This window comes from Zalophus californianus, chromosome 11 (genome assembly GCF_009762305.2).
Source record: "Zalophus californianus isolate mZalCal1 chromosome 11, mZalCal1.pri.v2, whole genome shotgun sequence".
Taxonomy (NCBI): Eukaryota; Metazoa; Chordata; class Mammalia; order Carnivora; family Otariidae; genus Zalophus; species Zalophus californianus.
In genome coordinates this window covers 105,192,576-105,205,607 of record NC_045605.1, presented here as the reverse complement: position 1 = coordinate 105,205,607, position 13,032 = coordinate 105,192,576, and the positions used below count along the sequence as shown (strand labels likewise).

Below are 13,032 nucleotides of genomic sequence, written 5' to 3'. Positions count from 1 at the left end.
TCAGTTCAAACATCACTTTCTCAAATCCCCTAACCTACCTACTTCTCCTCAAAGATTAGTTATTGCCACACAGTTACCCCTCTTCAATCTGCAAACTCATCCATTTGCAAATCTCCATGGAGCCCCTACTATGTGCAAGACATTATTCTAGGTTCCTCAAGTAGGTCAGTGAACAAAATCGACAAAGATCTCTGCCCTTAGGGAACTTATGTCTCAATTAGAGGAAGACAGACACCAAACATAACAGTAAGGATTAAGGGCCATGGGAAATAAAAGCAGTCAGCTAAGGACAATCAGGATTGCAGGGGTGAGTGGGAGGAATATGAGTTGCGGTACTAAGGTCATCAGTGTCGGCCTCACCCAGAAGGTGACACTTAAAGACTTACAGGTTCTGCATGGAGCACTGGGTGTTATGAACAATGAATCATGGAACACTACACCAAAACAAATGATGTAATATATGGTGATTAACATAACAATAAAAAATTAAAAAAAAAGACTTACAGGAGGTGAGGGAGTGAGCTCTGTGGATATCTGGGGGATGAGCTTTCTAGGCAGAGGGGGCGGCCAGTGCAAAGGCCCTGGGGCAGGAGAACAAGAAGGCCACTGGGACTGGAGCAGAGAGGGGGTAGGCAGTAGGAGAAGAGGGCAGAAAGGCGTCATGGAGCCAGGCCTGGTGGGCCACTGCTCTGGCTTTTCCTCAGAATGGATGAGGAGCCGCTGCAGCGACAGGATCAGACCCGTTGCTGAGTTGAGGAGAGGGTAAAGGGGCAGGTCAGAAGCGGCAGCCTGGAGACCAAGAATGAGACTTTTAGGAAAATTTGAGGCTGAGATGATGACTGACTCCTCTCCACTCCATCCCTGTGGACAGAGCAGCAGCAGTGGACGTGGGGAGAAGTGGTTGGCTTTGGGATATATTTGGAAGACAGGGCTGACAGGATTTCCTTCTTTCTTTTAAGATTTTATTTATTTACTTGACAGAGAGAGTGAGAGAGCACAAGTAGGGGGAACAGTAGAGGGAGAGGGAGAAGCAGGCTCCCTGCCAAGCTAGGAGCCTGATGCGGGGCTCGATCCCAGGACTCTGGGATCATGACCTGAGCTGAAGGCAGATGCTTAAACATCTGAGCCACCCAGCACCCTCCCGCACCCCCCCCCCCCCGGGGCCGCGACAGGATTTCTTGATGGATTGGCTTAGGGGGCATGTGAGAGAGGAATTAAAGGGGTACTTCCAAGATTTCTCACCTGAACAAAACAAAACAAACCCAAAAAAGACATCGACCACAGGCCTCAGACCAGGTAGAAACCAACCAACAGGACCAGGGTTCCAGAGGAGTCATGATGTCCCCCGGAATCAGGGAAGGCAGGGGTTGTGGGGTTCCCAGCCCCGGCAGGCACAAAGAGGTTAGGGTATCTCTCCCACCGTAGGCAGGCAGTGAGGACAGAAGTCAAGGGGAGGTAAGTGCTCAAATGGAAGACATCCTTATTCTCACCCCTCCGAAACAACGCAGCTCTTCAACTTTCTCCTCCCAGGCAGGGGAGCCAGAGAGCATGCTCATTCCCGGCAGGCCACTCTCCGGGGTGGGAGGCAGGGTCCAGAATTACTCTCTGATCAAGAGTCAGACGTCTGGCCCTCTGACTCGCCACAGACCCTCCCATTTCGCAGAGCTTTATCCTATTTTTCTTGGTGTCTCTAAATTTCCATCATGTGCTTTATCACCACTCCCAGACACCATACTGAAGTTACGGCATTTCAGAGATGTTGGAGTGTGAAAAAAATGTGCATCTTAGCACACTCATGGACTCGGATGTTCATGCCTTGCCCAACCACCTCCTGGCCTGGCACTACCACTCGCATTCCCCTTTCTTGGTTTTGTTAATACGCATTGAGAGCTGTGTACCGTGTGGACTCTGTCACAGTTACGAGGAGCCGGAGGCACTGTTATTTCCCCCAGCTTACTAATATTAGGAAGTCAAAGTGCAGAGAAGCTCAGTTCCTTGCTGCGGGAGTGGGACTAGGGGAGTCAAGCTCAGGCTTCCGTGAGAGGCGAATAGGGTAGTGAGTGAACACACACGTCCTGCCGCCAAGGTGCTCCTTAGTAGCTCTGTGATCTTAGGCAAGCCTCTTAACCTCTCTCTACCTTAATTTTCCCATCTTTTAAATGGGGAGAATAAACGTACCTAGTTCATAAGGTTGATAGGGGAGGATATGAGTTAATATACGGAACAGGCTTAGACAGAGCCCGGGGGATGGCCAGCGCTTTGTGTGAGCTGCTGTTATTATAAGGCATATTCTCGCCAGCCTCCCTGATTCTCCTTTTAATTCTCTCTGCTTTAACTTCCCCGCTTCCCTGGAGAACAACACTGGACCAGAAGTAAGAGAGCCCATTCTGGTCGCAGCTCTGTCACTAATGGATCACGTGAGCCATTAGGTAACTCCCTTCCCCCTTCGGGGTCTCCGGCTCCTTGTCTGAACGATGAGGGGGAGCTGGATTCGCTGCTCTCTACGGGGTCATCTATAATGGTATCATCTGAATGTTTGTGTCCCTCCCCAGGTTTCCTATGTTGCAGTCCCAACCCCCAAGGTGATGGTGATGGCCTTGGGAGGTGATGAGGTCGTGAGGGCCCTGCATGGCCTACTGGGCAGAATGAGATTGGTGCCTTCATAAAAGGGGCCCCACAGGTCTCCCCAGTTCCTTCCTCCCCGTGAGGACACAGCAAGAAGACTGCCCTCTGTGAGCCGGGAAGCAGGCTCTGAACCTGCCAGCACCTTGATCTTGGACTTCCAGCTTCCAGAATTGTGAGTAATAGGTTTGCGGTTTATAAGCCACAAGTCTATGGTGTTCTGTTACAGCAGCTCGAGGTCCAAGACAGTCTCCAAAACCCAAACCCAGCAACCATATCCCTCTCACCCTTTCTCAGCCATGGCCTGGGACCACCTTGCCTGGGATGGAGGGGACGGTGTCCCTACCAGCCTTGCTCACGTGTGCTCACAGTGTGGCAGGATGACCGGTGCACACCACCCTGGGGGAGGGGGGGAAGGGGCATCAGGCAGAGAAGCCACCTTCAGTCTGTTCTCCTGGGAGGAGGTGCCCTTTGGACCAACCCATGCTCCCACACTGGGTCACTGTCCCCGGGCAGGGTTCTGCCGCCACTGTCACTGAATAAGGCTGGGCATCGTGGATGGGGAGCTGGGCCGCCACATTGGTAGAGGTCCTGGGAGAAGCCAAGGAGAAAGCGGAAGTGGGGCTTTCATGGGGCTCAGAGGGAGCATGGGACCCAGAGGGAGTGTCACGGAAGGCTTCTGAGAGGAGGTGAGGCGGAGTCTGAATCCAAGGATAAGCAAGCGCTGCAAGGAAAGACTGGCTGAGATCGGAGCAACCTGTGGGGGCATGAAGAAGACAGGCCCTCAAGGGGTTCCCATCTCAGGAGGATGTCGGATGGGCCTTGGACTTGCCATCTTGGAGCTGGCAGAGGCAGTTGGTACCAGCTGGTGTCCAGGGCTCTAACTGGCTTTCTGGTGGGGGGAAGGGCAGGCTAGGCCAGACTCACCAGTGTGCCAAGATGATGTCCCCATTCACCCACGGCTGTACAGTCACAGCTGGAGCCATCAGGCAGGGTGTCTGGAGATGAAATTACCACTTTCCTCCCCTGCCGCCCTCCCTGGGAAGAAGAGCCCGAGCCCCAAGGAGAGTAGGGATATTTTGTGGTTCCTGGGAGTGTCCTTGGTGCCTCCTGTGGGGCCTGGGATGTAGCAGGCTGTCTGTGAATCCCCCAGGAATGAAAGCCACAGAGCTTTGGCTCACCTCTTCCCCTTTGCCTGGAATTCCCTTTCCCCATTTAACTGCATGACTCCCTACTTAAATGTCCCCTCCTGAGGAAGCCCTCTGCAGTCCCCACCTCAAAACCACATCCCTTCATGGATGAACATGCCAAATGGTGTCACATGGGTGCAATAAGCCAAATCCTGAATGGAGGAAATTCTGCTCATGGAACAAGCCACCATGTTCTTAAACAAGACAAAAAAAAAAAAAAAAAGGAAAGAAAGGCTGTCACAAGTTGAAATACAATGTGTGGACCTCACTTAGCTCCTGATTCAAACAGATCATCTGGGAAAAGAGACTCATGGAAGACTTCTGGAGATTGGTTGCACACCAGTGCGAGCAGACTTACTACTGCTACCCTTGCAGATGGTTCAGATGGCAAATTTTATGGCATATGCGTATTTTCACCGCAGTTAGAAAATTAAAAACAAAATGACATACATGGACCGATTGGGAAATATGAATACTGACTGGATATTAGATGATATTAAGGGATCACTAATTTTTTTCAGAGATTTTGTTTATTCATCTGAGAGAGAGAGAGGGCATGAGTGAGGGGAGGGGCAGAGGGAGAGGGAGAAGCAGGCTTCCCGCTGAGTAGGGAGCCCGATGCGGGGCTTGATCCCAGGACCCCGATACCATGACCTGAGCCGAAGGCAGATGCTTAACCATCTGAGCCACCCAGGCACTCTGGGATTATAATTTTTGAAAAGATTTATTTATTTTAGAGAGAGAAAGAGAGAGTGTGGGGGTGGCAGAGAGAGCGAGGGAGAGAGAAATCTCCAGCAGACTCCCTGCTGAGTGCAGAACCTGACTCGGGGCCCCATCCCAGGACCCTGAAATCATGACCTGAGCTGAAATCAAAAGTCGATGCTCAACCAGCTGAGCCACGCATGAGCCCCATTTGTTTTTTGTTGTTGTTGTTGTTTTTGTTTTTTTAAGTAGGCTCCATGCCCAGCTGGAGCATGAACTCGACCTATTCTACCGACTGAGCCCGTCAGGTGCCTTAAGGGATTATTAATTTTTATTTTTTATCTTATTTTTTAAAAAAGATTTTATTTATTTGCCAGAGAGAGAGAGAGAGACAGAACGAAGAGCATGAGAGTACAAGCAAGAGTGGCAGGCAGAGAGAGAAGCAGACTCCCCGCTGAGCAAGGAGCCCAACTCGGGACTTGATCCCAGGACCCTGGGATCATGACCTGAGCCAAAGGCAGACGCTTAACCAATGAGCCACCCAGGTGTCCACAGATTATAAATTTTTAAAGTGTGATATCTCTTAGAGATACAAACAAGCCTATTAACAGATGAAATGACACCCTGTCTGGGATTTGCTTTAAGATAATTCAGAAGGGGGGCATCTGGGTGGCTCGGCTGATTGAGTGTCTGACTCTTGAGCTCAGCTCAGGTCTTGATCTCAGGGTTATGAGTTCAAGCCCTGAGTTGGGCTCTATGCTGGGTGTGGAGCCTACTTAAAAAATTAAAAAAAATAGAATCTTAAAAAAAAAGGAAAAGAAAATTCAGAAGAGAGGAGGATGTGGGGAGATAAACCAAAATTGGCCATATTTGTTGAAGCTGGGTCAAAGATACATCAGGGTTTCATTATGCCATTTTCTCTTTCTTTCTTTCTTTTTTTTAAAGATTTTATTTATTTATTTGAGAGAGAGAGAGAGAGCACAAGCAGGGGGAGCGGCAGGCAGAGGGAGAAGCAGTCTCCCCACTGAGCCCGAAGCCCGATGCAGGACTCGATCCCAGGACCCTGGGATCGTGACCTGAGCTGAAGGTAGACGCTTAACCTACTGAGCCACCCAGTACCCCTTCTCTACTTTTGGGTGTGTTTGGAAATGTCTATGATCAGAAAAGAAATTAAGAAGAAAAAAAAAGAAAAAATAGTGCCCCTCTATCATGCCCTGTTTTTCTTCCAGGCACTCATCCTGGCCGGACATACTGAGAACCTCCTCGTTTGCTGTCCATCTCACCCAGAATGGCCCTCGGTTCTCTTGTCCACACTGGCATTCCAAGTGCCTGGAAGGGTGAGCGCATGCCTCTCACCCAGCTCACAGCCTGGGCTGGGGCTCCAGGACCTCTTGAGCCTTAGCATTGAACCCCTGTACAGGTGTGGTTATCTCGACCCCAGCTGTGACTTCAGAGGGCGGTGGGTGAGTGTCTCAGAGGCAAACTGCTCATCCAGGAAGATGTGGGTGCCACGGGCAAGAAGACTTGCTCTAGGTCAGGGAGGGGTGGAGGGGAAAGGGCAGGTTCTGGGATAGGAGAAGCTCCCCCTGCCCTGCCTCCTAGAGCCCCCCCAAGCTCACGTGGACACTCTTGCACCTGTCCCTGCTCTTGTAGCTCCCAAGTACCAAGCCCAGCCTGATTCAGGGTCAGAGGTTGCTGAGTGAGGCCAGGACCAGCAAGCAGGGCCCTCCCAAGGGGCCAGGAGGCCTTTTCTAGAAAAGGAACAGGGGAGGAGCAGGACTCCCTCCACCTCAAAGCCCTCAGCTTGGTTCCCAGACATTGTCACCTGGGATGGTGAGATGAGCGCCCTTCTGCATCTGCTGTGAGCCCCTTCAGTTGGCACTGCCAGGAGCAAGGTATGATCCCAGCAGGTGCTAGGACTTCGGTGGGGGCTCTGGAAATTGGCCTGGCGAGGGCACTGGGCACCACCACCTGAGTGGAGCAAAGGAGGTGCTGAGCGGTTGTCTTCGTGAATGACCTTCCCCACTCCCACCTGACTCCATTCCTGCCTCACACCCTGAACCTACCACAGGTCCCCAGGCCCTCAAGGGAAGATGTCTCAGTCCTCCTGAAGCCGAAACAGGCCATGTAGCACAGGAGACAAGAGCTCGGGGGTCAGACAGATCCGGGCTCGGCCTGGCTCTGCTCCTTCACCAGCTCTGGAATGGTGGGTAAGTCGTCCGTCTTGCTGAACCCGATCCCTCACCTGTGTTAACGGGCACAGTGTGGGGTGACCCACAGTGGAGACAGGCCGGGGGTGTCCTGTGTTCTGCAGTCCCCAGCACGGTGCCTGCCCCCGGGGGGGCCTTCAGTCATGTTTGTGGAATCTGAGCCTGCAGGGTAGTTGCTCCAGCCCCCCGCTACCCTGCTGCTCCTGCTTCCTCGGGCCACCCAGATGTGGGGTCTGAGGAGACCGGAGGCACTGACGGCACTGCTGGGGAGACCAAAGTCCTGTGCTGTTTTCTCCCATGAGGGCCGGTGCATTCTTTGGGTGCAATGAGGCTGTTCCCTCCAGAGGGGAGAGGCACTGACCGGATTTGGTGTGAAGGCTCTGGGCCACGGCACCGGGTCCCAGTCCCAGGAAGGCTGGAAGACAGACACACCTTACCCGCTGCTGTGCCTGCCAGCAGCAGCCCCCTCCCCGCCTGGGCTGCCCTGGGGAGGTCAGCTGGTGCCTCCTTCCCAACAGAGCCGGTGGGGTGACGCAGAGAGGCTGCGGTCCCATCACAGATGCTCTCCCACTCCGGCTCCCCATCCTTCCACACCTCGGGGGTGTGAGGACTCTACACAGTCTCATGTGAGCCACACAGCTACCCAGCTGTGAGCAGGCGGGAGGGGCAACGGCTAGATCTTCCGTGGGGCGGGGGGGGGTCAGACTGCAGGAGCGACAGAGTCTGGACCAGACCAGCGATGCAGCTAGGGTACCACACAGGGCCCAGCCAGTGTCTCCTCTTCCCAACCACACTGGTACACACGTCAGTTTCTCTTCGAGGAGGGAAGGGGCTGCTTCTTCCTTTGTCTTGGACCAGCCTGAACTATACAGCTATTGCTGGTATCCAGAAAGATCTCCCCATCCTGGACCCCGAGGGGGCAAGCTGGGAAGAGCAGGAGGTGGCCCAGTTCAGAGAGCAAAGGGGACTAGAGGTAAAGGTATCGGGAGCTGGGGGCAGTGGCTCCTTCTTCCCCCACCCCTCCACTCAACGTCGTGATTGGGCCTCAGCATCACACCTGGAGAGAGTTGCCATCACCAGCCCCAGGGCATCGGTAGCAGGGGAGGCTTCCTTGGTGTTTGGGCAAACGGCTGCAGCAGCACCTGGTCTGGGGTTGGGGGAGATGGCGGGGGGACACACACATGCCCCCCCAAGCACTGAGTCACCGACGCTCGGAAACTTCTACACTCGGGGTGGAGTCATGCCCTGGCTCCTCTCCCCACCTCTCCCTGGAAGCCCCCTGGGAGCTCCCAGAGGTGCCCACTGGGAGCTCCCAGCCCCACACACTCATATCGTCCCTAGGGTCCTGGCCGAGGCCGGGCAGACCCCTGCCGACCAAGATGTGGGGATGAGGTCGGGGGTAGCCATGCCACCCACAGCCACTGTGGCCGCCAACCCTGTGCGGGGAGCCGCGCGCACTCCAGGGACTGGCTTGCCCTGGGAAAATGTCACACAGGAAGACACACCAAGAGGGCACTTGACCAACATTTATTGAGCACCTACGATGTGCCAGGCCCCAAGCAGGGCCCTAGGAAAACGAGGTCAATGCAGCCCAGTCCTTGCCCGAAAGGAGCTCACAGTCTAGCGGGCTGGCCATCAATCACATCAACAGCAGAGAAGGTGCACTGAACTTCACAATTTTACAGCGCGCTTTAGATGTTTTCTCAATTGTAAACACCCAGCAACACAGCCACGTTGATTCAAAAGCACATTGGCATAAATGTAAACACAGTCACACGATTGGAAGGACTGAAAGAAATCACCAGCAATGATTCACATTCGTGTTTCAAAGCCCGATTTGCAGCCTTATTTACTCCTTCCTGTTAAGTGGGATGGAAGTTTTACAAGTTTGCAGAAACAGCGGTGGAGACCCAGGGGAGTTCCGTGGCCCACCTGTCACACACTGGGGAAGCCACCCTAGACACAGGGTCTACTGACTTTTCTCCACAACGTGCCACACCCATACCTTCTAATCCCCCGACTAGGGCCCCACAGACTTGTACTCCTCCCAAGCTTGTCAGACGGGGAGACAGGACCACATCCCAGGAAGCAACCACGCGGAGATCACCCACAGCCGGCCCACACCGGCTCAGAGAAACACATGGCCCGGTGTCATGTGCTCATGCCCAGATCCTTCCTGAGTTAAAGAGGAGCTTTCTGGTTAGTTTCAAAACCTGGCTGGGTCAGTGCTGTAGGCGAGCTCCCCCTGTAGAGTCTTCTGGAGGCCTCACCGATCCCTGGATGCACAGGACTTACCAGGAGCAGTGAAGCAGTTCCGGAGCGGGGGCTGGACAGTCCCAATGCTCCACGTGCCTCTGGATTCTAAAGGCGACAGCGGGGTTTGGGGTCTGACAGGGAGCTCCCCATGCCCCTCTTCAGTGCCCCTCTCACCAATGGGAGAGAAACAAAATGCCACAGAGATTTGGCCTGTGACGTTGGTTTAGGAGGATAAGGGATCTGGTGAAGAAACCCAAAGTGGGCCAACTCTTGGTCCAGGAAATGGGGAAACCGGGCAAAGGAAGGAGTTTAATGAAGCCAAGGAGAGGGTGGGTTGGAGTAAGGCGCCACATGGCCGCTGCCTCATCCTGGGGCTGGGGAGGGGAGGCAGGTCCCCCCCCACCACCCCGCAGGCTGGCCACAGCCATTTCACTTTAGAAAGATCAGTGACTAGGGTGGGAACGCCCCTGTCCCCCCGCCGTAGCCTCTCTTGGACAGATGCTTACCAAGGGAGTCAGAAAGTACAAGATGTCAAAGAAAAGGTGTTTCTGACCCCATTGCAAGGGCACAGGGAAGGGGCAAGGTATCCCTCTGTGACTGGCACCGAGGCAGCCCCAGTCCTCCAGCCAATGATGCCCTGTCCTGGCCCTGCTCTGCCCTCGCACCCAGGACCAACGGTCAGCCCACCCGCCCCTCAGGGTTGCTCCAGGAACCTGGATATCCTGCCAGCCAATCCCGTCCCCCAATGATGGCCCAGACGGAACTCTCTTAATAAAAAAAATAATTTATTGTCAACAAAGGAGATATATACAACAGGAAAAGAGGTGAAAAGGAGGGAGTGAACAAAGCCCCCAGGTGGGCTGCTTGGGCCTCCTGCAGGGATGGAGCGGGAAGAGGTAATGGAGGCCTCCTGGTTTAGGGGCCTGAACAGGTGGGGGAGGAGAGGCGTCCCCCGAGGTAGTGGGACTCAGTTCAAACCCCATTGTGACCACCTCTTGTGTAAGGCACTGTGCCAAGGGAGAATGGGGGAGGGGGGCTAAGAGGGGAAAGGAGCGGGGGCAGAGAGATCTGGGTCAGTCAAAGGATCGGGGTAGGTGTTCTCCATAGGCTCAATGCCCTACCACATGACAGCCCCGAGGTCAGCCTTGCCCGTCTCAGGGCACGGCCTTGTGCCTTGCCAGGGGTAGACACCTTCCAGTGCCCCCACGTAGCAGTGGATGCTGCCCCCCTTCCTCTCCTCCATCCTGCCTTGGCACCTGGTTTTACTCTCTCCATCAGGTGGCCGAGCCGGGCAGCTCTGAGTGATAAGCCAAAGGGGGACCCTGCCTCCTCCCTCCCTCCCTCCCCAGGAAAGCGAGAACCTATACACCACTCCCTGCCTCTGGCTGCCCCCCCACAGTGGTGCTGGAGCCTGACAGAACCGCAGGCCAGTTTGGGGTGTCACCTGCTCCCACACTCTTGGTGCCCTGGGGGTGCTTGGACCAGTCTTGCAGGAGGCTGACTGCCGGGGGCTCCTCCATCCGGACGCGGATAACCTGGAGATCCAGTGTCCCACGAAGCCCCGGAGGGGGAGCTGGGCAGGGATGGGAGCAGAGAGCAGACGTCAGGGCCCTCCGGACCCCCACCACGATGGTGCCCCCCAAAGGCCTCTGCAAACCGCACCTCCACTCCCAGGCCTTCACTTCCACAGTCCAAGGCCTGGTATGAGGGGGAGCCCAAGGGACAGCGGGAAGCTCCACTCTTGGTTTATCACAGGACCACGACCAACCAGAAAATGAGGTCACAGCCCCGGAGGCATAAGTCAGGCTTCCTCCCCCACGTATTTTGGTACACAGACGCTCAGTGCTGTCTACCTCCCTCGGCTCTTCCCTTCACCTCACTCTGCTTCATCTAAAACTTCCTGGGCGCCCTAGCCTGAGGGCTTCTGCCCTGTGTGGACACTGGTGGTGGGAGTGGGGAACCCCCGCCAACCAAGTAAGACACAGCCTTGCCCACCAAGGGGCTCACAGACGGTTCCGGAGGCTAAGGCGAGAGCCCTGCACGGCTAGTCCTGGGTTAGCATCCCAGCTCTGCCCTGCGAGCTTCACGGGGCTCTTCCGCTCCGGTCAGGACCTACCCCTTGGGGATCAGATGTCCACCTCAGCAGTGGGGAGCAGCTGCTCAGAATAGGCAAAACCGGGCCCTAAGAGAGGGGCGAGCAGACTCCACGCGGCCTTCCTGGAACCCCCAATCCGGCGGCGGGAGCTAATAGGATGAACGGACACAAGATGTGATGTGTTGCGTATGGACGGAAACAAAGTGAAGTAAGAGAACACACCGGGGAAGGGGGCAGGATAGCACGGAGGGCCTCACGGAGCGGGTATGTGAGCAAAGACGTACAGAAAGTGAGGGCCCGCTACGCAGGTGGCCGAGCAACAGCACTCCAGGCAGCAGGAAGGGCGAACGCGGACGCCCGGGGGTGCCTGCCTGTGCTTGCAGGAACAGCAGGCAGTGCCTGGGCAGAGCGGGCGGGCTGGGCCAGGGGAGTCAGGATCCTGGGGTGAGCATCCCCGGTCGTCATGAGGACTCTCTGGTTTTCTATCTGGAGCGTGACAGGAACCAGCAGGGACGGCATCCAACTTGGTTCGCACCGGGGACCCTGGCTACCGTAGGAGAGGAGACCAGAGTGGGCAAAGACCAGAAGCTGGGAGGCCAGGGAGATGGCCATTAAGGAACCAGGCAAGAGATGGCTTGGACCAGGGTAGCCGCCGTGGAGGGGGTGAAAGGAGGGTGAATTCTGAACCAATCTTGGAGGTGGGGCTAACACGATTTGCCGAGAGCTTGATGTGGAGTCTGGGAAACGGGAAGAGGGTGACTGAGGGTTTAGCCTGAGCAAAGTGCACAATGGAAAAGGGGAGAGGAGCATGGGGAGGAGGAGAGTGGCTCGGGGCGGGCCTGGGGACATGGGGGTTCAGTCTGGATAAGCCCGTTTGACAGATCTTATGGACACCCAGAGATATGTCACATGGGCATCTGGAAGAGAGGCTGGAACCAGGGGGAATCTGGGTGGGAGCTGGGCGCACATGAACTCGGACTGGGTCGCTCCAGGAGTGAAGAAGGTCTTGCCCCAGGGTTGAGGCATCCAGTCCCTCACCGAACACGTAAGCAGCACCTGGACCCTGTAACTGGCGCTGGGGAGATCACAGGAAATGAAAGAGACACACATCCTGACCTGAAGCAGCTTACATTCGAGAAAAAAAGAGAGAGAACTGTCCGATCTGATTCAGGGAGTCGTGTGTGAAAGGACGGGCCGGAGAAACAGAACAGCCAGTGAAGCTGGAGGGAGACCCGGCCAGTGGCCTGAGGAGCCCCAAGACGGAGAGTGATTCCAGGAAGGAGGGAGGGCGATGTCACAGTTATGGTCACATTGGGGAAAGACAAGCACTGAGAATTGACCGCTGGATTTTCATTTTAGGCAAGTCAAAGGTAACCCTGCCAAACAAGCAATTTTAGCATGCGATGGGGGGATGGGAATACGACTGAAGTGGCTCCCAGCGAGGGGAGGGCCAGTTAGTGTAGAAAATGCTCTCCAGCCTCGCTGAAAAGGCTTGGGGACACATGGGACAGTGGCTAGGGAGGCATGAGGGGTCAAGAAGGGAGAAATCACAGCTTTGCGTAGGCTGCCGGGTAAGATCTGGAGGAGAGGGAAATACGGATGGTGGACAGAGAGGAGGGTGGCCAGCTGGGTGGGGGATGGGCTCCAGCGAGGAGTGTGTGTGGCCGGGGGACAGGCTTTGCCAGCAGCAGTTTTAGCCCCAGCAGCAGAGAGAAGGCAGAGGATGTGGCTTGGATGCTGGAGGGGGATGGGCACAGGTGGAGACGCACACAGGCTGTCGTTTACTAGGTGAGGGGCCCTGAGAGAGGTGCCTTCCCTCTCCGAGGCTGTGTCCTCTTCTCCAAAATGGAAATCCTAATACCGTGTATGGTGGTTGTGGCGATTTAAGGAGACCGATGACACGCTAAGACGTTAAAAGAGTTCAGCACGTGGTAAGAGCTCATGGACTTCGGGACTG

The 13,032-nt window shown here is 55.3% G+C and overlaps 1 protein-coding gene across 3 annotated transcripts in view; it reads right to left on the bottom strand.

The window, feature by feature from the left end:
* Positions 1-9,738: 9,738 nt before the first annotated feature.
* The window catches only part of SPINDOC (spindlin interactor and repressor of chromatin binding), an 11,309-nt gene continuing 8,015 nt past the window's right edge, over positions 9,739-13,032 (bottom strand). Inside the window, exons 6-7 of one of the 3 annotated variants that reach the window (XR_003517668.2) lie at positions 11,097-11,224; positions 10,421-10,553 (exon numbers count right to left, since the gene is read on the bottom strand). Coding sequence is in view for 2 of the 3 variants with exons in the window: in XM_027581468.2 (XP_027437269.1) it covers positions 10,342-10,553 (212 nt within the window). In the remaining variant the exon portion in view is untranslated. Of the gene's footprint in view, positions 10,554-11,096; positions 11,225-13,032 lie in introns of all 3 variants that reach the window. The other 2 variants (XM_027581468.2, XM_027581467.2) reach the window with 2 other exon arrangements.